The sequence below is a fragment of the Diuraphis noxia genome, unplaced genomic scaffold (assembly GCF_037042655.1).
Source record: "Diuraphis noxia isolate RWA-SAM2 unplaced genomic scaffold, SU_Dnox_SAM2 contig0002, whole genome shotgun sequence".
NCBI lineage: Eukaryota > Metazoa > Arthropoda > Insecta > Hemiptera > Aphididae > Diuraphis > Diuraphis noxia.
Genome location: NW_028301712.1, coordinates 59,418,092 through 59,443,831, shown reverse-complemented (window position 1 = coordinate 59,443,831; position 25,740 = coordinate 59,418,092). Strand labels below are relative to the sequence as shown.

Sequence of the window (25,740 nt, the reverse complement as noted above, 5' to 3'; positions counted from 1 at the left end):
ACTCCTTGTGTTCGTAAATTTCAGGTGAACTATTTAAGCATATTCCTCAAATATTTTTTTTAGGGGGGGGGGGGGGTCCTTTGTGTTGCTCTTACGGGCTTCGCCAATGAGCATCAATTAGATTGATAGAAGAGAGAAGACCTTTTTAATACTGTTGCACTTGACCGGCATCAGCCGTCGTCAAGGAATGTGTCACGAAGGGAGAGAGTGGAGTCGTCGCTCTACTGCGCGCCACGTCCTCATCGATCTGTAGCCGCGTTTTTCTCTGCAAAGTTTCTGTCTCTGTATAATATAACAGATTATTATGTAGACGTGTAGTATAGGACACATAAATAACAATAAAATAATGTATGGTAATATAATACTTCGCACATTGAAAAACGATATTCTTGTTCTAACCATTTTATCGATAATAAATTACAATAGTATGTGAAATATATAAGTATACTATATAGATATACTATTATAAGTCAATATTGTATTTTGCTAGTTTTAATCGTTACATTTCTAATGAATAGCTGCTTGTTTTTAAATGCATCTTTTTATATTTTATCGGTTGTGATTTCTCGTATTAATGGTTGGAGATAAATATTTATTTTATTGAATTAAATAGTTCATAATAATTAATTCATATTACTTATCTATGTTTTTGAATTTTATAATTTTGTGGTTTTATACTCAGAACTTATCTGATCAATGATAAAATACAAGATAATATTACACAATTTAAATTGCAAACAATGGGTGTACGCCTAGTCGTCAACTGTTATGATGTATATAGTATGTTACACAAAATAATATTGTGGTTATTACATTGATTCAGCAGATATTGTGAACTTTTAATGGGATTGGATATCGACCGGTCTTAACGAGTTTAATACTTTAATGTAATATAATATAAAAGGTATAACTTTCGGCTCTTATAATATATTATACCTAGTCAATATCAATATCCAATCATTTGACTGTAATATTATTATAGTGCGGTCTGTATGGAGAATTAAATTTATTATAATACATCAATATACGATATAAATTATTATTATTATAGTTTTATAGTTATCGATGCTACTAACAACTGTACAATATTATTCGATATACCTACCTGTAATCTCAATGCTCATTTGTGAGTTTATAAATTCTAATTTCTAGGGGATCCAAAGCTCCCAGTCAATTAAACCTTCAAACATTTTACCCTTATCTTATGATTTCTATACTCTTATCACGTTTGTCTTGATATTTTTGATCAAACATAAGATGCTTAGAATAAAATAATCGCAAAAGTGGCTATCTTTGTTTTAGAGTAAACTTCATGAATAATTAGTTGTTATCAAAAAATATTTAAAAATTGGTCTCGTAAAATGGTTAGGTTAACCCTCTCCAAAATTTTTTCAGTTCAATCTTACAAACGTATTCTATAATGTTCTTACTAATATCTTAGAGTAATATAAATTGAATTAAATACTTTTTATGATAAAATATTTCTAGAATATTAAACTGAGTTATAAAATGTTTGTATCAAAACAATTAAATTAAGATCGTAACTTTTTTTTTTATTAGAATAAAGCTTAAACTACCAAGGTCATTACTCATTGTTGGTATTTGCATAACATAAACTTCATTTATACCTAGTGCATTCATATTTTTAAATAATGAATTACCTATATATTACAAAATATGAACCTTTTTCTTTACGAAGGTTGTCTTAAATGTATTTTTTATAAACAGAATAATCTTCATGATATAATATTTGAAGTATAAATTAATTTTTAACAACGGAAATTCTATTGTGATGAAGAACGTTAATATGTTGTTTAAACAATTAAAAACGAATTTTGTAATAATAACACCGTTCTGTGTTTGTTTATATTACTGCTTATGTCAATGTTATTCATTCGCTTGTGAACGATAAAATAAGTTAGACGAATGAAGACTTTATAAGTTATACCTAGTTTCTTTCCACTCTATTTTTCCGCTATCACGTTTATAGTATTGTGTTAAGAGAGGTTTTTGAAATGATTTAAAAATAAATAAAAGTGTTCCAACTTTTCTCACATTATAGATTTTTATTTACATTATAGGTCCAGTCTTTAATTGTATCACAATATGATAGCATTATTAACATAACATATGTTATTATAATCAGACGAAAGCGTGAGATATTAATAATATAATTCACACATACCTATTTGATTTGTTAATACTTATTAATAAGTAATATTTTAATAATAGTAATAATTAATAATTATAATTAAAATTATAATTATAATAATTTTAATAAGTAATATTTTAATATTAGTAATATTAGTTACTTGAGAGATATGTGAGTAATGGATATTGTTATCAATTTAACATAATATATTTTGTATGATACATTAATTATAATACATTTTAATTTTAGAAACTCCAGTTAAAATAAAATACGTTTATTAAAGTCGTACATTTTATTTGTGTAGTAATATTATGGAATAGTAAATTTAACTTATAAAATTATATAAATTACCTCATCAAGAATCAAACTTAAAAATTCGTTAATTTAATATTTAAATGTGGTACACTATTCATTATTATCACTGTAGTTCGATTGGAACTTTGAATTAATGTAATTATGGGAATGTTTTTTGATTAATTTATAAAAGTTTAGGTATAGAAACCTAAACTAAATTTACCAACAATTTAATCAAATATAATATTACTAAAATAATAGATTTATCAACAATGACATCATCGGTAACCATAGTAACGAATCTTGGATGTATGGACGGAACCTAGCTAAAAATAAATTAAAACGTAAATTAAATGAAAATGAAAAATGTCCTATTTTATCCTTATGGTTAATACGATTAGGTTGAAAAAAAATATCGATTAACTTTTCTGTATATATAAAACAGTAAGCTGATTGACTGCCATCAACGCACAGCTCAAACCATTGTACGGATCTGGCTGAAATTTGGCATACAGATAGCTATTATGATGTAGACGTGCGCTAAGAAAGGATTTTTCAAAATTTTGAATTTAAAGGGTTGAAATCGGTAAAAGAAAATTTTTAAATGTAATTTGTATATCTATATTCATATAATAATAACAATAGCAGTCGACCGACTACGGGTATACGGTACGGCACGGCGACCAGAGGGTTTCCATCTACCTGTACTCTGACCTTTAATTTGTGTGTGTATTTTATCAGCGTGTAGATATGAATTGTTATTATAATAAATTATTATAAAATAAACCTTTTTATTACTTTTACATGTAATCCTCGCAGGGACTAGATAAAAGAGCTCTTACTTCCCGGTCAAAGATCATATGATCGACATGATATAATTGCAAGAGTGTTTCGGTTAAAAGTCAAAAAGACCATGAACTTATTGACAAAAGGTAAAATATTCGGAGAAGTGAGATGCTATATGTATTCAATAGAATGGAAAAAGAGAGGTCAACCACATATTCATATTTTTTTATGGCTTCAGCTTCACATTACTCCGGATCAAATCGACAATGTTATTTGTGCTGAAATACCCGATCCCATACGTGACCCTCAGCTTCGCGAAATGTTAAATGTAATATGATTCATGGCCCTTGTGGCTGTTTTAATCGAAATTCACCATGTATAGTGCAGTAAACATTACCCCGAGAATCTCATTAAGGAAACTCAAACTGGTGATGGCGGTTATCCGAAGTACAAGAGACGTTCAACCGATGACAGTGGATTTTCCGCCAATATCAAAGGCGTAGATATAGATAATCGTTGGATAGTTCCTTATAATCCAGTACTGTTAAGAACATGTAACGCTCACGTCAATGTGGAATATTGCAGTTCGGTGAAGTCCATAAAATATGTGTGAAAATACATAAATAAGGGCTCTGACCAGACTTCATTTGCCTTAGAAAATGAGAAAGACGAAATAAAAACTTACGAAAGTGGACGATATATAAGTTCATCAGAAGCCGTGTGGCGAATCCTTGAATTTCCAATTCACGAGCGTTTCCCTACCGTTGTTCACCTTGCTGTACATTTAGAAAATGGACAAAGGGTTTACTTTAATGAACAAAACCTACATGACAGAGTGAATAGTCCTCCTACAACTACACTTCTCTCATTTTTTGATTTGTGTAAAGGGGATGATTTTGCAAAAAATTTGCTTTACCCAGAAGTACCTGCATATTACGTTTGGGACAAAAAAAAGTTCCAAAGGAGGAAGAGAGGAGTAAACGTTGTTGGCTGGCCAGATATCAAAAGAGAACACGCTCTGGGTAGAGTTTATACGGTTCATCCTAACAATACAGAATGTTATCACCTTCGTATGCTTCTCCATGAAATCCGGGGCCCGATTTCGTTTGAAGCGTTGAAAACTGTAAATGGTCAAGTACATCCCACTTTTAAATCCACGTGTAAGGCTCTAGGGTTACTTGAAGATGATGAACATTTGTACGCAGCACTAGAAGAGGCAGAACATTGCCAATCTTCGCATATGATACGGAATCTATTTACGATTATATTAGTGTTTTGCCAAGTAATAGTCCCTTATGTCTTTGGGAAAAATTCAAAGAATACCTATCTGAAGATTTTAAAATACGATTAGAACGACAGGATTCCGTGGATGCAGAATACTTAGCGGACGTAGTGTTGAAAAAATGATTATCGGTAATAGAAGATGCCGTGTTAGTGGTCAGCCACTTAAAGAATATGGCTTACCTCAGTCAAGCAACTCTGAACAATTTGATAATAGAGAGTATCTCAAGGAAACAAGTTATGACTTAGTAGCCTTAGAAGACGTCGTAAGAAACAATGAAGAATCTCTGAATGATGAACAAAAGTTTGCTTACAATCACATTATTACAAGTGTTAATAATAATGAGGGTCGAATATACTTTTTAGATGCTCCAGATGGAACTGGAAAAACTTTCTTAATCAATTTGATTTTAGCGAAAGTTTGAAGTACTCGCAACATTGCCTTAGCTGTAGCATCTTCTGGAATCGCAGCTACACTGCTCGGGGGTGGTCGAACGGCCCATGCTACCTTCAAATTACCGCTCAATCTAACAACTTCAGTCACTCCCTTATGTAATATATCAAAACAAAGTAATTTTGCGGAAGTTTTAAAAGATACAAAATTAATAGTGTGGGACGAAATAAAAAATGGCGCATAAGGGTGGTGTTGAGGCTTTAAATAGATCTCTAAAGGATATAAGGGGAAATAAAAGGTTAATGGGTGGTGTAACAGTTTTACTGGCTGGAGACTTTAGGCAGACTCTACCAGTAGTACCAAAAGGGACCAGAACTGATGAAGTCAAGTCATGTCTTAAAAGATCTACTTTATGGCCTAAGATTAATATATTCAAACTGTCAAAAAATATGAGGGTACACTTGGGAGAGGAAAAGTTTGCTGGTGGATTTGCAGATCTTTTACTTGAAATTGGCAATGGTGATTATCCATCGTTTGATGAAATGATAACTATCCCAGAAAATTTGTGCACAGTTGTAACTACGGTTCAGGATTTAATATCAAAAATTTATCCAGATATTGCTCATATTCATGATAAGCCTATGGAATGGTAGTGTGAACGTGCTATACTCACTCCAAAAAATGACCAAGCAATGGCTATCAATGATACACTGCTGATGTCTTTTGAAGGGGAAGAAAAAGTATATACTTCGATAGATACGGCGGTCAACATGGACGATGCAACTAATTATCCGGTTGAATTTTTAAATTCATTGAAACCACCGGGCATGCCATATCATAGGCTTATTATGCGTGTGGGCACACCTATTATGTTGTTGCAAAATTTGAAACCGCCTAAATTGTGCAATGGGACCAGGCTTAAAGTCAAAGCTTTACATCGCAATATAGTAGAAGCCACAATTTTAACAGGATGTGCAAAAGGGGAAACTGTGTTTGTACCACGAATCCCTTTAATTCCGAATGATAATCCGTTCGAATTTAAACGATTACAGTTTCCCCTGAAAGTCTGTTTTGCAATGACTATAAATGATTTTGTCGCCTACTAATAGATCAGTGAAGAACATTGTCTACTAAGAAGTTTTGTAGATAACATATTGAAAAACTATTAGTGAAACACACTAATAGATCAGTGAAGAACATTGTCTACAAAGAAGTTTTGTAGATAACATATTGAAAAACTATTAGTGAAACATTTATTTTAAACCTTTAGTGCTAAAATTTATCGTGAACAAAGCTTCTGCCGCCAAAACCTATAACTTATAGAATAGGTTATGATAATAATCATTATCTTAAAAACTAAATTAATATGTATAAAATATTATTTCAAAAATCTTAAATTTCAATAGATTTAACAAAATTTAATCTTGGCAGGTTATAAATAGGTTGAACTATTTTTTTGTTGAGCGCGAATGCTATTATGAATAGTAGTTGCTTATTATTAATTATTAACTTAAAACTATATTATTGTTATTCAGTATTTTATTACTCATTATCATGCTTTATTTATACGTACCTACATTATACTTACGTAATAAATATGGAAGTTCTATGAATCTTTTGCGTTTTTTGTCGTTATTTTTCCATTGAAATTTTTAAAATATATTATTTATTATTCAACACATTACAAATGTTTATTGATCTTAAAATTTTGTATATTTTATACAGGTGTTAGTGGTGTTACTACACATGCATAGTATACCAAGTAGTATACAATAAAATGACCAAAGAAGGTTATTTTTAAAATCTTAAACTTATTAATTTATTTCCAATGATATTTTTTTATGTTTACGCCTTACATCGATGGCCTGGTGTACCACGTAGTCGTGGTTGTCCTCAGTCACAAAACTTGTTCTGAGTACAAGCATCAGCTGGTGTCACTAGTTCCCGAATGGGTGACCACCCGGGTTGTAGTGACAAAACCTCGCCATGCATATACGGTTTTAAACTAACCATACCCCCTACAAATGTTAATGGCCATAGTTTCCGGACTTAACAGATATAATAATAATAATAAAAATATAAAAGCATTGTTTAATTTTTTTTATAATTTACTCTAAATAACAACATTTAGGTATGGTTTACGTTTAAACGTGTATTTTTTCCTTTTTTTAATATCTTATTATATCATACTATAATACAATATGATATTATTGTTTATGTATTTTAATGCATTTCAATTTTTTATTATTATAATCACACGGCGATATGGTTAGGCATTTTAGGTACATTAATGTCATGGGTTTTTTGTGAGGCTTTTTAGTTGTATATATTTTTATACTTCTAAGTTCAATGATACAAATATTACAATGAATATTATTAGCCATCAATTAACGAAATTTTCAGGTATTAAGTAAGAGGTAACTAAGTAGAAACAGACAATAGGTTTGTTTAGTGTTGACGAAAATTGTAATCAAATGTAATATTTATACATAAATAGAAAAAAAATATTTTCTCACTTATCTCGTATGTATATGAATAATTATTTGAAAATAGTTTTTAGAATTTATTTAGAATTCAATCCTCATATTAAAATATTATAATTATTTTGCCTTTCAATAATTTTAGCAAAATGTATTGCTATTCTTTTGTCATGTTAACGATATCGACGGAAGTGGTCGATTTTTGAATAAGTTTTTAAGACAAATTAAACTGGCGTACCGTTCGTGAGATATTTGGGTCACTTTCAAGTTGAGATTAGGTCGAAACCTATGAATGTCTCACAAGCACACTTGTTCGTGGCCCACGACATTTTTCGATACGGTGGTCATCGGTGACACCACCAACGACAACGAGTTAAAAACGTATAGGACCACAAACTACCGTTTGCTGCATTTGCACCACGACCGAGTCACGCAGGTCACAATGGATTTTGCTGCACTTCTTATTGTTTTTACCACACGGAATCGTTATCATGCAAACATCCTTGTTGCCACCAGCCGTTATCACAATAATCGTGGACCAAATCTAGCACTTTATTGTTTGTACCACGATTTAAGATGTACAGGTTACTTCACGGAGTATTCATTTTGATGCCTAGTGCGGGATCGTAGCCAGATTTTTTTCCATAAGGGGCCCACATTTGTTGGTCCCTTCCAGTTTTCTGTATCCTCTACCACCCTTCTCTTTATCACGCAAAACTTATAAATAAAATATACTTCATTTTAGCAATGTATTAAAGGTATGCCACGCCCGTATGTGTTTTCTACGTTTTAAAAATGTATAAAAAGCTTTTTTTTTTTATTAAGAAAGACAATTTACAATCTGCACACAGTAATTACAATAAGCAAATAAGATATAAAAACAGAATAAAGTAGCACGAATGACGTGATGAGGAAGAAACCCAATGGTAACACCTCCTAATATAAAAAGCTAAGAAACAAAATTTCTACCATATAAAAAGGAGAACATTGGCTGTAAAATAACGTTTTTATTTCTTTTTATCAGAACAAAAAAGTTATTCAAATTTAAAAAACTTAAAAATATGAATTTTGAAACAATTAGAATTTTTCGTATAAGCGATATTATAAAAATAAAAAATTTAATTCACAGATGTTGTTAAAACTATACTGTATAAAAATGTGGAGTCTTAACTATTTAAACTATCACTATAGCTTGAATGGTTCTATATCCACGTAAAATATTTTTTGCTGCGTTGCACATTTGTAAGAACACGAGTGGGTGTAACGTCCTTTTGAATAATCTTTTTCATTTTTAAATCTATTATTAGACGTTTTATTTTGTTATTTCAAACTGTCGGGTGAAAAATATTGGAATTTAATAACAATTTACGTTCGTTAATAACTATACAGTATATCTATAATATACTTAGGCCGGGTTGCATAAATATTAGTCTGTAAATTCGTTATCGGCCCTGTAATTTACCTGTCCAGTAAGGTATAATGATGTTTGTAAAACTATGAGTGGGTTGCATAAAGAATAATTAAATTATTGATAACCAAATAAATTAAACCACATTTTATTTATAATTATAATTATAACACAAATGATATACATATTAAATTATTATATTATTATGACTTATGAGTACTAATACTACTAATAGTACTATTTTTACTTATAAAATATTTAGTTAATGAGCCCAAAAACTCCAAACAATTAAATAAACAATTCACTATCAAAAATGTCACCAATAACATTGATAACATTAATATAATCAATCGATCTATAAGTTACAGAACCAAAACCTATCTGAAGTTTCCATTACCACAATCGGGCGTTCTAGCAACACCCACTTTTATTTACAGAACCGTTAGTGGTTAACGATGCGATAACGGTTCGGTAAGTCACTACAGGACGTTTATGCAACCCACCCATATAATATAAGCAAGAATTAAGGACAAATAAACCTCTCATAGAACCACCCATATGTCAAACATGTGGTACCACACTCACAATTAAACACATTTTTGAAGAATACAGAATATACTAAACTTAAAGATATAAGAACTAAATATAAACCATGACATTGGAATAAGTCTAGGTCCAAACCCTGAAAATGAATCCAACACAATAGAATTTTTCAAAACAATAAAAATAATAAACCTACTGTACGTAAGTCACAACTAAAATATAGCTAAACGATTTAAATTATATAATTGTATTTTACTAAAAATGTAACGCTAGTAACCCTTGTTGTCGAAGCGGAAATTTATTTATGTAAATTTCAAGATCAATACAAAAAAATCCTCACATAATGTTAAAAATAATTAAAAAATAAAATTGAGAGGTCAGCACCCGGTTTGTGATGTACTTTGCCTAGCGTTTATCTTCGATTTCCACCCGCGAGCGCTATATATAACTATAGTTGTGATTCTATTTGTCGTGAATTTTCGTGGATACACCGTGCACCGAACTTGTGATACCTATTTTTATATGGTATCTGTTGAATAACCTATAAATAATTAATCGTGGTTCTTATGGTTGTAAGAACGCAGAGAAGTTACCAGTATAGCTAAATAAAATTATATCATATGATCATCACCATGATGCTATTCTGTTGCCACCTCTTTCCTCTTGTGGCCTTTTTTGTATTATATATACTATTATAACATGTTAATTATTTATTTTTAGAACTTTGTTTTGTATATATAATAACATAGGGATTTAAACATTTTGTATATATAAACAAGTATTGTTTTTCGTTTAATAATTCATTTCATACTATTTACTGTTCGAGTTCATGAGTAATACTGTTATAGAATTATAGAATTATTGTTAAAAAATAAATAATATTATTTGGTAAATTTAAACAATATTATTTGGTAAACTTGAACAATTTTAAATGTTAAAAATATGAATATTTGAAAGTATTATATCCCTGCATGCAGGATGGATATTTACAATAGGAGATTTTATAATATTGATAGGTATATAGACTTTGTTAATATTATTAGGAAAAAACACATTATAAATCATTTAGTATTTGTATAACTTTTTTTATGATTAAATATTTTAATTTTTTAAATAACAGATGTAAATATTGTATTTAACAACGATATAACTTTGATAGTAATTTGTCCAAACAAACTTTATCAAATTCATTGAATATATTTTAAAAATTAAATACTAAATATAATAAATATCTATATAACAACTACAATATACGTTATACGCACGCTTATATTTTGTCGATCAACAATGAGAATCAACCGACATACAAAATCAAAAATGGAAGATCGTAGTATTACAATTATATACTTGAGCCAAATAATATTAAAAATAAGACAAAAAACAACATTAATAATATGCTAATGATATACAGTAAGAAGTAATATTATTCATACATGGAAAAAAAATAAATCAGTAGTTTTTTGACACGTTTCTTAAATTCTAAAAATATTGCTCCACAAATCGTCAATCGTAGGGTATTTAAACTTTTACTAAATAATAATTTGTTATATAACTAACTCAATTTAGTTATTTTAGACCGGCAGAAAACAAAAGATGAATTTGATTGTCTTACGTTCTAAAATCTTATACGTTTATAAGTTTTTAAGCGTGATTCGAAATCTATTTATAATCAGGCCGCTAAAAAAATTAATTAATACCTAATTAATTTAATGAGATAGGGGAAACGAGACGATTTTCAACATAGTTTATAAATACAGAAGGATAATAACCAGAGTATATTATGTATATTAACATAAAAATATTAAATATATAAATAACACAACTCAAAATTCACAACATTTGGTAAAATAGGTATTTCAGTAAAAATATAAATTCTATAATTTAACAAGATAATAATTTACGACGGTAAGATACAAAATCAATATTAGTAATAATAATAATAATAGTAATAATAATTAATAATATTTAATAGGTCATATTATACTAGCTGCCTTCCTTTAATACTGCTAAATATCCATACATAAAATATGTATGTAGCCTTTTAAAGATTTGTGGAGCTGTGGTATTCACATCCGCTTCCGAACTCCCGTACTTAATTAAAACCTTATATATGGTTTGACCGGAATGTAAAAATATTTAAATATTTCACCTACTCTTAAAATGTTGATACTTATAAATCGAATTAAAAAGAAGAATATTTTCAACAACTTAATCGAAAATAAAATATTCTAAAATAGAATCTAGGATATTATTTGGTTATTTTATTATGTTGGATAGATACGATTTTATCAGTAAAAATTTTAAGCACACCATTTCAATTAAAATGTGTTTCAACATTCCCTATTAACCCAACAAACTGTTTTTGAACACCTTAACCAATTAAAATTGATAGTGGTTTTGCAGTTATAAAAGTACATCACAGGAGAACACTCAAAAAAAGAATTGTTTAAACAACTCATATTACAAGATTACGTTTATATCGCAATATGCTGAATATAACTCATACTATGAGACATTTCTAAGGTCTCCTATATATATTTTAAGATAAAGTTGTATTTTTTTATGACCTAACACTGTCTCGTTCAATTTCCAATTGGCCAGCGCCCCACAACAGCCGATTTTTCGTGAATGGAATGAGTCCAATGAAGACACCAGACAAAACGATCCAAAAACCGGCTAGGTAAAAAGATAAGTCCCAAAAACCAGTCAGATCAGACACCCAACCTGTTAACAGAAAAAAAAAATTATTTTTGAGATATAACAGTCATCTCATAAATTACAGTTGATTATTATGCTACAGAATTTACATTTTTTTTGTTATTCTGAATTTAAATTATATTTATTTTTACAAAAATAATTTGTATTCGGAACCATCAAACCTACAAACATTAGGTAAAGTCTATAATTTTTTATAGTTTTCGTAGTCTGAGTTAATTTGATTTAATAAAAATTTTATTTGACTTGTCTTCAGACACAAGAAAAAATCGTATAAGTACTTTCGTCATTCATATCTTAAATATTTTGTTTATTTTCAAACAAATTTTATGTGGATGAAATTGTACAAATTACCAGTGGCAATTGTTACTATTAATTCTTATTGAAATTGTATTTATTTATTTTTCACATTATAGTTAGGTGTGTCTCAAAAAGACGAATAAAGTTAAACAAAATATCAGACAATGAACTATTGAAAGCTGCAGCCTGCAAATATATGATTTACTGACGAAATATTAGACAACATACTATTTGTAGTAAAATATTATACCCACGTATTACAGTATAATAATATATGCATTATTCAACTGTATTTTTTGTTAAAAATTTAAAAGTATACTGCTGATAATTTTGTCATTTATGTTTATTTGATGTACCTTAATTTTTCATCACAGTATTGTGAATTTATTATTTTTTTTTAAATCTATATTATTGGTTATCAATAACGTACAAACAATTAAATGGGTTATGTTATTAAAAATCTAATAAAAACATATGTGTTCAATTAGTTTAGTACTGGTAGGTAAAATTGTTCCTGTACTGGGTACAATTTATTGTAATATTTATTATTTTTAATTTTCATTCACTCAACGACTTTTAAAAGTAAAGTTCAATATTTTTATTTAAAAAAATCAGTTAAGTGTAAATGTTATTTTTGTAACAAAATTGAAAATTTTGAAAATTATATAATTGTATCCGTTTCCCTAACATAAAAAATAGTAGATATGTAATCTACTCGAGTACCAAGATGGACAAAAATTACTATCTGGAATGATATATCAATATATGACTAAGGTAAAAATAGGCATTTACATAAGTGTTATATATTTTCAATTACAATATTTTTTTCAGGTTATCATAGCTAATCTAAAATAACTATGATTGCAAGAAAATATTTTTAAACATCATACGTATAATTAGCTCATATCTTATAGTAATTGTGTTTTAAATTATCTGCCAGTCTCCCAAATTCGTTTTTCTCAAATCCGTCTTATTCAGTTAGTTATCACGTTATCTGACAATTGCGGACCTCTTGGTATTGCCACAGATTATATATAACACAGATTTGGTATCGCCACTGGCGGATTATTGGGATTACACTTTGTATATTGTTATTGTAATCCATTTATACTATAAATATTATGTATATGTAATACACCATATATATAGCATGTATATTTTTTTACCTGCTAATGGCGGTCCCAATAGATTGCCGATTCCTTGGCACAATAACATTAGACCATACGCGGTGGTGAACCGGTCCAGCGGTATGAGTTCTACCAAAATGGCAGGCGTAAACGAGAAATTTGAAGCGAAAAACAGACCGAACGCAGCACCGATGACGATTAGTGACCAAAAGCTGCTGATAAACAAAGGCATGATGGCACAGCAAATGCCACAGCCCACTAAACAGATCGCATACACCTTGGTCACGTTCATCCATGGATAATCACCAGCCCAGCCGAGTAATATCTAAAACGAATAGTAAAATCAATACCTTTACACCAAGCGATCATAAAGATACTATTATTCATTGATTCTCAATTAATAATAATTGTATTATTATAATCTCTTAAACTGAGTCTTTTATGAATTTTTGATCCTCTTTATTATGATGTCCTGCTAAATAAATCCGTTTTAAATTTAATTTGTAATACGGTTATGAGTTAATACAATTTATTGACTATAAGCCCTTTTATACTCGAACTAAATTTTTTTTTATAATTAACTATTCATTTGTAGGTATAACGGTTAAGACAACCATTTTTGTAGACATTTGATAAGAAAAAAAGGAAATTGTATATAGACCATATTATTTCCATAAAACAATACTAAATAATATAATTAATAATACTATAATATGTACAAATAAATAGGTAGGTAGCAATAATAATAATAATTACGAAATTACGAATTACGATCGTAATGAATTAGTATTATTCTTAAAGTGCGACCAATTAAGAATTTTTCCCCTGAATATTAATTGTAAAGGTAAGTTCAATAAAATATTGGTTTAATATTTTTGAACTTTGTTCATGGAAACGCACATTGTTCGATTACTGGTTACTGGTAAATCCCATAGAATATAGCCCCAATACAGGTACTAGCGATTTGTAATTTTTTTTTTAAAGAATTATTGATTAATTTTCATTGATTATTATATAACATTTAATTTTTTTTTTATATAGAATACCTAGGTTCCTATTTTAGAGATAATCGGATTACAGTTGTCTAGGCTCTAGAATATATTCTGTAGTCCCCTAATACGTTATCAAATCACGACAAGATTCCCTCCTTCCCAGCTTATAGTTTATTATTCCGTATGTTATGTTGGGTTCTACGGAGAACAACTATCAAACATATGAGCATTAAATCTTTTGTAAATAATAATTGTTTATTGATTGGCTTAATACATACCATTCCGACAGTGTTTGTAGCTCCGATAGTGCTGATGATAGTGGATGCTTCGGTTTCGCTTAGTCCCTGAGCCATGACAAAATCAGTGAGATAGAAATACGGAACGATAAACCACGTGAATAGCAATATCGTGGATAGGGACAGGAATAGGAAATGCAGTTCTAAAAACATACTGAAGTCCAAGATGCCACTGAACAGCTCTTTTACTTCGGTGTACCATTCCTATACCAAATAAATTATAATAAATGATATTGTTTTAATTGGTGGGGAAAGTGAATGTATGATTAAAAAATGCAATACATAAAATAATTTGTATATCACGCTATTCCTAACAGTGTTTTAAATATTTTTGTTACCTTTATAATAAATATTATATATTGTATTATTTTACAATAAATCATTTGAATCATAGTTAATAATAACTAAAAGTCATAGTACTTTTTAAATAGTTAAAGAACTAAAAGCATTAAACTTAAACTTTTCATAGAATTTGAACGTTTCTAAATTGAATGACGGTACATAAAGCGTAGGTTTATAGAAAAAAAAAATGTTATTTATTTGTAATGATTTGAAATAAATCAAACCTAAAGGTAATACGAGTATGTATAAATATTAAGTATATTTATATATATATATTAAATATATTGGCGTAAGTAAATGGCTGTGTTATTAAAATCACACATTATTATAAATTATAAGAAACCATAATTCTTTCAGTAAACGTAGAATTTTCTATTTACAGCTAGGATTGGAGCAACAAGACCGATTTTATGCATCACAAATGGTAACTGGGGTTTATGTTCTTATTATAACACATATTTGTACCATTGTAGAGATTTATAATTATCTGAATAATATTGGAAAATATTGTAATATCATTGACTAAATGCATATAATAATTTATGACATATTGACATGCAACCACCACCGCCAGCTGTAATAATAATAAAAATAATATACCTATTATGTCATAATATATTTATTTCTATTTGGCTATTTGAGATCACTGTATATCAATTAAATTGTTGTAATGGTATCGTGCTTTGTATCTGACTTATAACAGTTGCATGCAACTTCATTCACTATATTATACAAGAAGTAAATTCCGGAGTAAGTGAGTAACTCGCGTCGTTTTTATACGAAAGATGCAAAAGCATAATAATATTTTTTGGCAGTCCTATTCACCGAACGATCTATTACCACGATGCTCAATGACTTGATAATATTATAACGAGGCCATTGGCAGTCTATATAGTTTGTGATTCACTCTTAAGCTCACGCCACCACACAAACTCGTCTGTCTGCAGCCACACCTCCAGCCATAGACTATGCCGCCGCCCCCCCCCCCCACACAATACCACTACACCCGATCGCAGAGTGTGTAAGTACGCATTTTAACCTGCCCGTAGAAACCAGGGAGTGAGGGGGCCAGGGCGTTTGCGCGAACACTATCGATCGAACAGCGTTAGCTTTTGACCCGACTCAACATACTAAAACTTTATGTTATATATAATAATCGTGTATAACGCCGCCGCCGCCGCGCAGATCGATGCGAGACCGGTGAAAATGCTGTGTCATAGTCAGAATTCTTCGGCTCAAACTATAATTTATGCACTTGCGGGCATATGAATAAAATAAAATATATTATACTAAACACATAATTATTGTATTATTATTACTATGACCGATCACTAGACGTTCGAAAATGTACTTTTTCGGTTCATTTGTATTATATACACTGCAGTGTTATGTGCCTATAGTGTTTATGCGACCGTAGGGTTCGTTTGGACGGTATTAATTTTTTTCGTAAAAAAACACTCAATGGTTCGCTATAGTACAAGTACATGGGCTAATGGAGTTTCTATTTCCACGGTGTTATTTAGTAAGCGCTCATATTATATACTATGATGCTATGTTTGATATTATATTATATAGTATATTATGTATATAGGTACATGAATTTATATATACATAAATCATCGGAAATTATTAAGATTGAGCATCATCAAGAATTACAAAGCAATATTGCTACATAAAACATTGTAATTTCCTGTTTAATGCATAAGTTTATATTATTTCCTAATCATTTTTGAAAATGCCTATAGTATATGTCAATTACAAAATACCGTAATTTAGGAAATCATGCCTTTTAAACTTTCTATAAATAGAAATATTGACAAAGAGTTGTATTGATAAATGGGTAATACTAATGTAGTGATGCTCCTTAACCAATGTGATAGTTAAGAGGCCTAAAGGTCTGAGGTTGAAATTTTTTTATACAATCAAAATGTATGTAACTGAATTAATTATAATTCATATATATTTTATTTGCTACACAATATGGCAAACCATTATAAGATTTTAGTTACATATTTTATAACTATCATGGCATTGTATACTTTTACTCTCTGCAAGTGCATTTTTGAAATCCCTGCAATATATAGAGTATCTATATCGGTTGCTAACTCTTTTTGTAATCTATTAAGCTGCATGTACGACTTAGCTATTCAACAATAGCTTGTTGATAAAATCTCCTCTCAAGCATTCTATATTCAGCTGATGCCGAATCAGATATAAAACCTTGTACTTTGCGACCAACTTGGTTAATATCATAAAAATATCAGTATTTGTAGTTCACATATATTTACTACCTGTTAGAGATTCGCACAACATTATTTTATTGGTCGTCGTAGATTTTAAACATTTAATTTCATAAATCCATAACATTTTGTAGCACGAGTACGAAATATGAATGATATCACTTTATTATGCTGTAATTGATACACAATAAAATTATATGACACATGAAAAAACAGAGTACCTAATGAACTAGAAAAACAACACAAGATTAGCCATCGCTAATTATTATAATATCGTATTTTAAACGTTTCCAAGTTCGAACGAAAACACTATCAAGTGCTAAACTGTGAGAGACAGATGTGAATGAGGGTTTTATAATAGATTTTTTATAATTAAATATTTAAAATATTTGTAACGAATGGAAGACTTATGTTATGAAGTTATAGAAATAATTATACTGATGAAAAATAAACAACAAATATGTTGATGACAAAATGTAAATATGATCATTAAATTGATTTAGTTGTCTGATTCATTTAAATTGGGTTGCAAAATAAAATATTCAAACATCGTCCGGCCAAAATACGGATTGTTTACAGGCTTACAGTAATATATTACGAAAACTAGAACATTGCTGTGCTACTGATATGATACAGTCATATACTAAACGAATACTATAATAATTTTAATAGTTACCGTAATCATATTTTTTATAGTATTTTTCTGTGTGTGACACCACAAATTTTGGATAAGGATCGCACAGAAATCTACCTAAAAATAGTTCTCACTGATTAATGTTACTTGTGGTTCTAATAGCACACTTGGTTTTATCTTTTCTAAAATTATAAACTTATGCAAATAACATTTATTTGAAAAGCTTCCTAACCACCTAGTTACCTAGTTCGTTTTATAATCAACTCAATAACTTAACCACAGTTTATCTGTTTAAGTGACCATTACAATTTACGATAACCTATTCATATTTGACAATAATATTTCACTAAATATTTGACACTATATTTGTGCTGTGTATGTGTGTGTGAATGTACCTACATATTATGTACCGAGTACGTGCATAGCCAACGTATGAGTATGACCTATTTATTCTTAGCAGCGACGGCGGGGAGGAGGCGATTAAAATGCAGTCGACGCAACACCCGAGCGCGAGAACGAAATAGTTTTGATATTATATATATTAACAAGTACACAATGCAGAGGAACTGTGTGTGCTTTGTCCTATCTGGTTCGCATTTTAATTGCAACACAAAAGCCCGTTTCCTTTGGACTGCGTATATATTTATAACTTTTCAATAATTAAATCAAAATCTATAGTTGATGTGATATTTAAATATATTAAATATTTCAGTGTCATATCCGATCCTCAACTGGTGCGCCTCCCCCGTTCGTTCAAACAGTAGCGGATCTGAAGATCATTTTAGGAGGGGGCGAATTGGTATCATAGATTGATAAGTAATAACAAAGACGTTACTGAATACATATTTCCGGTTTTCATATTAAATAAATACCTTTTTTTGTATCATTTATTTATGAGTTTAATGTTATAATTATGATTTATGAATTTCATGTTCATTTTATCATATGGCGCTATAATTTAAGTAAAAAAATTCCCTAGGGAGAGGTAATCGCCACGTCACCCCCCCCCCCCCTCAAATCCGCCACTGCGTTCAAATGTTTTTAATACAACTCTTAATGGTGTGGTCAGAGGGCTGGCTCTTCTGATCCAAATTTATGGATCCATTATTGATTTTTTTTCATCAGCAATATTAATTGTTTATTTTATTTATTACTAATTTGACAAATTACTTTTTATAGATGTAGTTATAAATACCAAAGCATCCAAAGTTACAAGTGAAAAACACGCCAAGAAATTTAATAGTAAATAAAACGATCTAAAAGCAATTTTATTTTATGCAATATTCAAATTTAATATGTGGTAAATTTGAAAACGAATATCGTCCTCCATACTGCTGAAAACGGTTTTTGGTCCAAAGTCGTTAAGTTTCGTTAAGTTGTACACTGGGAATACGAAACTTGATGTGTACAGCGTGAACTTACTTACCAATAAAACATATAGTGTATCACTGTTGTAGATTAACCGTGAACCGAAATTCAATTCAAATCATAACATAAACAACGCCATATAAAAATGCATGAATATTATTTTAAGTACAATAACTTATTATGTACGATAGACAGATCCGTCATTTGTCCCGATACACGGCAGCTGGATTATATTATAAATTGAAGAAACGGACAAGTGGTGAAACGCTTGGTGGATTTTGTAACTTTTATTAATGCGCAATGCCGAACGAAAGAAAATCAAATTTTATTAGACGAAATTAGATTAATTCTTTCCTTTCCCTCTTATTATAAGATCTTGTATAATACGAACGATTTATATTATATTCTGCGGACATGCGCTACAGGATCGCACAAACTAAACGATCTAAACGACGCGTTCGTAATATTAACGCAATAGTTCGCATTATAAATCTTATTTATTATTATTTTCATTAATATCGTGTCATAAAAACTGGTGATCATTTCCGTTTTGGTGTACATATATAAGTACATTAATGACATTTTATCACAAAAGTATATGACATAACTTCCGTACCTATTGTTATATAAGTTCCAATAAAAAATATACAAATCCAGGTAAACAATATTTTTTTTCTACACAAAAAAATCCATTTTTAATTCAGTGGTTCAAAAAACTTTCGTGGAATCGTTTCACACAAAGAATTCAGCAAGATAAAATAATCCAAAAACAAGCTACCTAATTTAAAGTTTCTCTGAATACCTATCATAAGTTTAAAACATAAAATACTTAAGTTCTGATTTAATTTAATTTTATAAAATTTATTGATGTTTTGGAGTCAATAGATTTTTTTAATTATATTACAAATACATTTTTTTACGTTGTTTTCCAGTAACTATCAACTACTATCGTTGTAAACATTGATTACCTATTTCACTGACGTTTTTTATTAAATATAATATTATATGATATAGATTAATAGCTCACTTTGTATGTCACATTAATTAAAAATTTCTAATACGCATCAACTGATATATGCTAATGTATTATATATGTATATGATAGTTTCATTTATACATTTAAATGTTTTTTAAATACCATATGAGAAAATTGCATACCCGCAAAATAAATAAGCAAAATGTAACATAAAATGATTGATGTTAGACTTTCTGGGAGTGTGAAACAAATTTGTGTGCCTTACTCAGGTCGTCCAAAAAGACAAACATGTTACGAATTCCGAGTCTGAGATTATTATTATGATTCTGGGCGGGACGTTTAGCGATGAGACGGCGGTTGATCGATCGCGCAATTGTTGCCATTGATATTTTAGTACAGTCGCCGCCGTCTAGCACATCCACTACTGTAATACATCATATTTTATATATATACATGAAATATCTTCATACACATTTTATTTGTACCTATAATTATATATATATTATACAAATAACAGTGCGACAACCATTGTTCGGGCATTACGTTAACCTAACTGCCGGCATAAACGTAGTCCGCGATCGTCGAAGCCTTTATTCTACCGCTGGGATGTCTTGGATAAGTGGGGGGGGGGGGGGTCGAGAAGGAATATAGAACATAGTATACCTTTCCAACAGCACAATTGAGTTGCACGAAAAGAAACCAAAAAGTGTCAGACATTATCAAGATTGAGCACAAAATCCAAAATAATTTTTAAAAGGAAAAACATCCGTCATAGGATATATGTCCCAATATGTCTTAATGCTCAAAATACATACATTATATAATATATTATATTGAATATTCACGAAAAAATAATGATGATAACAAAAGTAAATGCTTAAAAGTATATGTATATACATCAAATTTAAAATTGATAAATATCAGAGTGCATTTTAATTAAGTACAATATAATATTATAATTATTGCTAAATACTTATTTATTTTCGATTTTCAATCATTATTAAACTAAAATATCAGAATAAGATGTATTTAATATACGCTATATAGGTATCCTACTTAAGTTTTTATAGTTGAAGTTGTTTTTAATTAAACTAAATATTTTTGAAACTATACATTTTATTTTAGTCAACGTTTAAGCCCAATTTCCTTGTAGAACCATAATAAGCATTATGATTATCGCTAATATAATATGTATATGTAAATACCTAGTACCTACATATCACATAGGTCAATTAATGATACAAAAGTTTTGTGATATCGACCATGTCTGTTGTTCTAATAAATTATTCTATGAATTATATATATATTATAAAATATATTTATTTTTATTTTTTTTGCTCAATAGGCTCGTTGAAAATCGTTGTTCTAAAGGTTGAGATCTTGAGTTGATTATGTAAACTTAAAATGACAGTCTGACGATATTTTACAACTGGTATTTAAATTTTAAATAACTAAACTTATAAGTACGAACATTGAACTTTTAAGCATAGGTACTAAAATATAATATGATTAAATATTTAGGTTTTTTTAAAAATTATTTAGTTATCATTTTAAAGTCTTAGTGTGGCCAATAAAGAAATGGCGCTGAGCCGCTGCAGAGCATCCTGTATAAAATAATATATTCTTTTTTTTTCGCGCTGACACTATCACGGCAATAAGAGGGAGAAAGAGAGACATAAATTTATTGAAATTTGGCCGAATTACGATCGGACATATGGCGAATGTAAAGTACACGTCGTATTTTATAATGACATCAATCGGATACCGAATAGTTTTAGCTTGTTACGAGTTCACGTATATATATTATATATTGTCGATGGTGTTGGCGTTTATAGTAAGTTTACAGCGACAAATTTGAATGGCACGCATATGTCACCAAAAACGGTTACAGTTTGCGCGAACACATACACACACACATACACAGTGATAATACACATTAATCTTTATATAAAACGTCCACGACAAGGCCAATATTTCCAGTGCGTGACCCTCTTGCGGACGTTCGTCTGCGTATAAAATATATATGTATATTTTAAATACACACATAGGTATAGAAATAAGTGCTCGTTTTTCCCGTGCCATGATTTCAACACGGTTTACATTCGTCCAGAATATGAGCGCTATCATAATGATTCGATTGTTACAGAATAATATTATCAATTCAAAATCTGGGAAAGTTAATGAAACTAATTAACTTAATTTAAATTAAGTTAAGAGGACACGTGATCGATAATCTAATAAAATATATCAGTATAACAAATTATTTTATCAAAAAGAGAATAGAAATGTTCGTATTATTATAGTACCTATTGGATCATATTATTTATTTTATATTAATATTTTGAGTACTTAGGTACGTATAAACGAAAAATTTCAAAATGTTTTTAACTTGATGGATTCTTTTTAAATCAACTGAGAAAAGCTAAGTTATTTCAACTGTCAGTTAAACTAGTTGATAAGAAAATAAACTAACTGTTAAGTTAAGAAGTTAAAAAAAAATGAAAGTTTTAACTATTTATTGTCCATCGCCTATTTTGATTATTATTATAATTATATTATCTTATAGTATAATACTATATTTAAATTTAAATTTTTTTTAATGTGAGAGATAATTTTTTTTGAACTTTTCTAGATAAAATCAAACCAAAAACCACGATGGCTGTGATATTAGGCAGCAAGTAATGAGTATTTTATATTAGTTTAATGCGATCTACACTATAGGTTACGATATATCATTTTATTCATTTTGAAATTAATATCATTATATATTTTAATTTTTAATAGTGTATAGTATTTAAGTTATAAGAGATATATAACAGCAGCTTGTAGATATTTATGCATAAACTGGTAGGTATATTAACTTTCTCAACGTTGTGTGTAACCTTCAAAAATCGCACATTATTTGTTCATTGTTTTATAACAAAACAGATTAATAGATATATTCATAAATATCATGACTCGAAATCTAAAACCAAAGTCTATAAATACTACTGCGTCGTGTATATTTTATTTTTATAATATTCTATAACGATTAGAGAATTGAAAAAAAATGTATTTTGACAAGGCGGGAGAGGGTTAGACGTTTGAATCTCCCGTCTCCCCTTGACAGTTTAATAACTGTTTTTTAAGGATACTGATATTCTTAAGTTTCCAATTCAACATGTGCAATGAGTATGAAAAATTCGTGATTGTCAGGAATACACATAACTACAAAATTATTTCTGGCTCGGACATCGGTGACAGAGGCCACGTATATAATAACGTATATCCGTCACGTCCGACCGTTATCCGCGTATTTCCGATCCCTATAAAATATTATATAATATTATCTGTATATAGTACCAAAATTGTTAACAGTAATTCTTTATTACGCGTACCAGTATAGTAATAAACCACGAGGGAAGAAGGTTGGAAAAAGGCACTATCCATTTGTTGGTTATATATATAACTGAATAGTATATTCATGGTTTATAATATTTTATACCCAGAAAACTATAGATGTAAAAAAAAAAAATGCATTTGAAAATATCGAACAATATACATGTGAACATTTAGGAAGAAAATGGGGCGTTAGTATGTGATAATTTTTAATGTGATTGTTCTACCTCGTAGATTTTTATCCTTGATCATGTGTAGACCTATATCTACTATAATCGATTATTGTCAATTTATAATAACACGAAGCGATATTTCCATTTTCTGAATTGTTAAGATACATCGATACTTATAATATTTATTGTGTACATAATATAAAGTCATAAAAACAGTATTCTTCGTTTTATTATCCATAATAACTCATATCAATATATTATATGTATAGTTATTTTCATGCGTAGCATTAAATTTGTGTGCGATCAATTATATTATAACAATATAATACGAGTACCTATATCTGAAAAATTGTAATGTGTAAATAGTAACTATATATAATATAATAAAGTTTTTGTCGTAAAACATGCGCATTTATGTGGGTGGGTTATCTACGTGTATATGTTATTGTTTTGTATTACATTATACAGAATATTATTCGACAATATGCCTTTTCGAATATTACAATGGACATTCATTTATCATTTATGTACATATGATGACGTATAGCCGTATAGGCACCAGCTAGTCGAGTCGATTCTGTTTTACAGCGTGTGTGCAGGGAATATGTGAACATGTGAAGCACCATTTGACGAAAACACTAAATTGTTATCTTAACCACTTTGAAAATATTTTATTATATAATAAAACTATTTTGATTAAAAAAAGATTATTTTTCTTTCAAAATATATCTAATATGTCACTATTATTGTTCCAAAAATAAATATCAAATACGTAAATACTATAATATACGTATTTTGACTTTTCAAATAAAATAAGTTAAATCATAATTGTAAAAGTGCCTTCACTGGAAGGTATCTTTAATCCGTCTTTCACGCCATAATTATCAAATTCATCAATTTCACTTTTTGTTCAAAATGTATGTAACAGATTGTGGAACTAAAATTGAAGTAATAAAAAAAATCATAACTATAAGGTATAATAGATGACGAACTAGTTACGTATATGTGCGCTGTGTATTTTTCAAATAATTTTTTTTATTTAAAGTAAATTAATTTAACGAAATATTATGGAAAAATAATTTTAATAGTATTAAAAGTCTGAAAAAATATAATATGATATTTAAGAATTATGTACCAATGAATAATACCTGTATTGATCCATTTCATTTGGGATATTTCCGAAAAAACCCGTTTTAATTATGTTAACAATATACATAGAGAAAAAAGAATACCTAAATACATTTCGATTGATATTATTATATTAACACTTGTTTATCAAAACGAATGATTTCGTATTTATTCAGAACAAATGCAATACATATTCTTAAAGTCTTAACTGTAGTCCATCCTCTGTAAAATCATTCTTTAATTCATGCCAAATGCATACATATCTTTGAAGCACTCACCATCCACCACACATTTTCACCATCCTACCTTACCTTTTTCAATGATTTTTGATGAAAATATGATCTTTTCCGCCTCACTCGACGTATAGTATTCACGCGTTTAATAGATAACTGATTAATAACTTTGACAAAACTATGCCTGCGAAACATCTGTAAAAACGAGTGTGTTGAGCGTTTACTTATTTTTTGAATTATCAAACTTCCAGTTTTATATTATGTTTACAGTTACAGTTATAGTTCTGTATCCCTTCGTGTCATCTAAAATAAAGAGGCCGTAAATTGTTTTTGGAGAGAAAAATAAACTTACGGAATCGGGCTCGCTAGTGACTGTTAATGTAGAGTTATTGTTATAAATGTCTGGGCATGATGACGCTTTCATAGAATTTTTTTGGATGTTCAATATTGCTCCTTTGTACATCACGGAGCTCCTGAAACAAAATGTGTAATTTACATAT

General features: G+C 29.2%; 3 protein-coding genes across 5 annotated transcripts in view; 2 read left to right on the top strand and 1 right to left on the bottom strand.

Annotated features, from left to right (window-relative positions):
• Nucleotides 1–5,140: 5,140 nt before the first annotated feature.
• On the top strand, nucleotides 5,141–5,560 carry LOC149058733 (uncharacterized). The gene has a single exon (XM_089218449.1). The coding sequence runs from the start codon at nucleotides 5,141–5,143 to the stop codon at nucleotides 5,558–5,560; it is 420 nt and encodes a 139-aa protein (XP_089074575.1).
• Nucleotides 5,561–5,599: 39 nt separating this feature from the next.
• On the top strand, nucleotides 5,600–6,013 carry LOC107164697 (uncharacterized). Its single transcript, XM_015512612.2, has one exon. The coding sequence runs from the start codon at nucleotides 5,600–5,602 to the stop codon at nucleotides 6,011–6,013; it is 414 nt and encodes a 137-aa protein (XP_015368098.2).
• A 2,914-nt stretch (nucleotides 6,014–8,927) lies between these two features.
• The window catches only part of LOC107164698 (monocarboxylate transporter 9-like), a 43,513-nt gene continuing 26,700 nt past the window's right edge, over nucleotides 8,928–25,740 (bottom strand). For 2 of the 3 annotated variants that reach the window (XM_089219241.1, XM_089219240.1), the window contains exons 4-8: nucleotides 25,593–25,713; nucleotides 25,319–25,435; nucleotides 14,751–14,972; nucleotides 13,520–13,805; nucleotides 8,928–12,062 (exon numbers count right to left, since the gene is read on the bottom strand). In XM_089219241.1, coding sequence (XP_089075367.1) covers nucleotides 11,899–12,062; nucleotides 13,520–13,805; nucleotides 14,751–14,972; nucleotides 25,319–25,435; nucleotides 25,593–25,713 — 910 coding nt within the window. In that variant the 3' untranslated portion in view covers nucleotides 8,928–11,898. The remainder of the gene's footprint in view (nucleotides 12,063–13,519; nucleotides 13,806–14,750; nucleotides 14,973–25,318; nucleotides 25,436–25,592; nucleotides 25,714–25,740) is intronic. The other variant, XM_089219242.1, reaches the window with a different exon arrangement.

Coding starts and splice junctions, on each gene's coding strand:
- LOC149058733 (XM_089218449.1), top strand. CDS start 5,141: ATGGCGCATAAGGGTGGTGTTGAGGCTTTAAATAGATCTCTAAAGGAT.
- LOC107164697 (XM_015512612.2), top strand. CDS start 5,600: ATGGCTATCAATGATACACTGCTGATGTCTTTTGAAGGGGAAGAAAAA.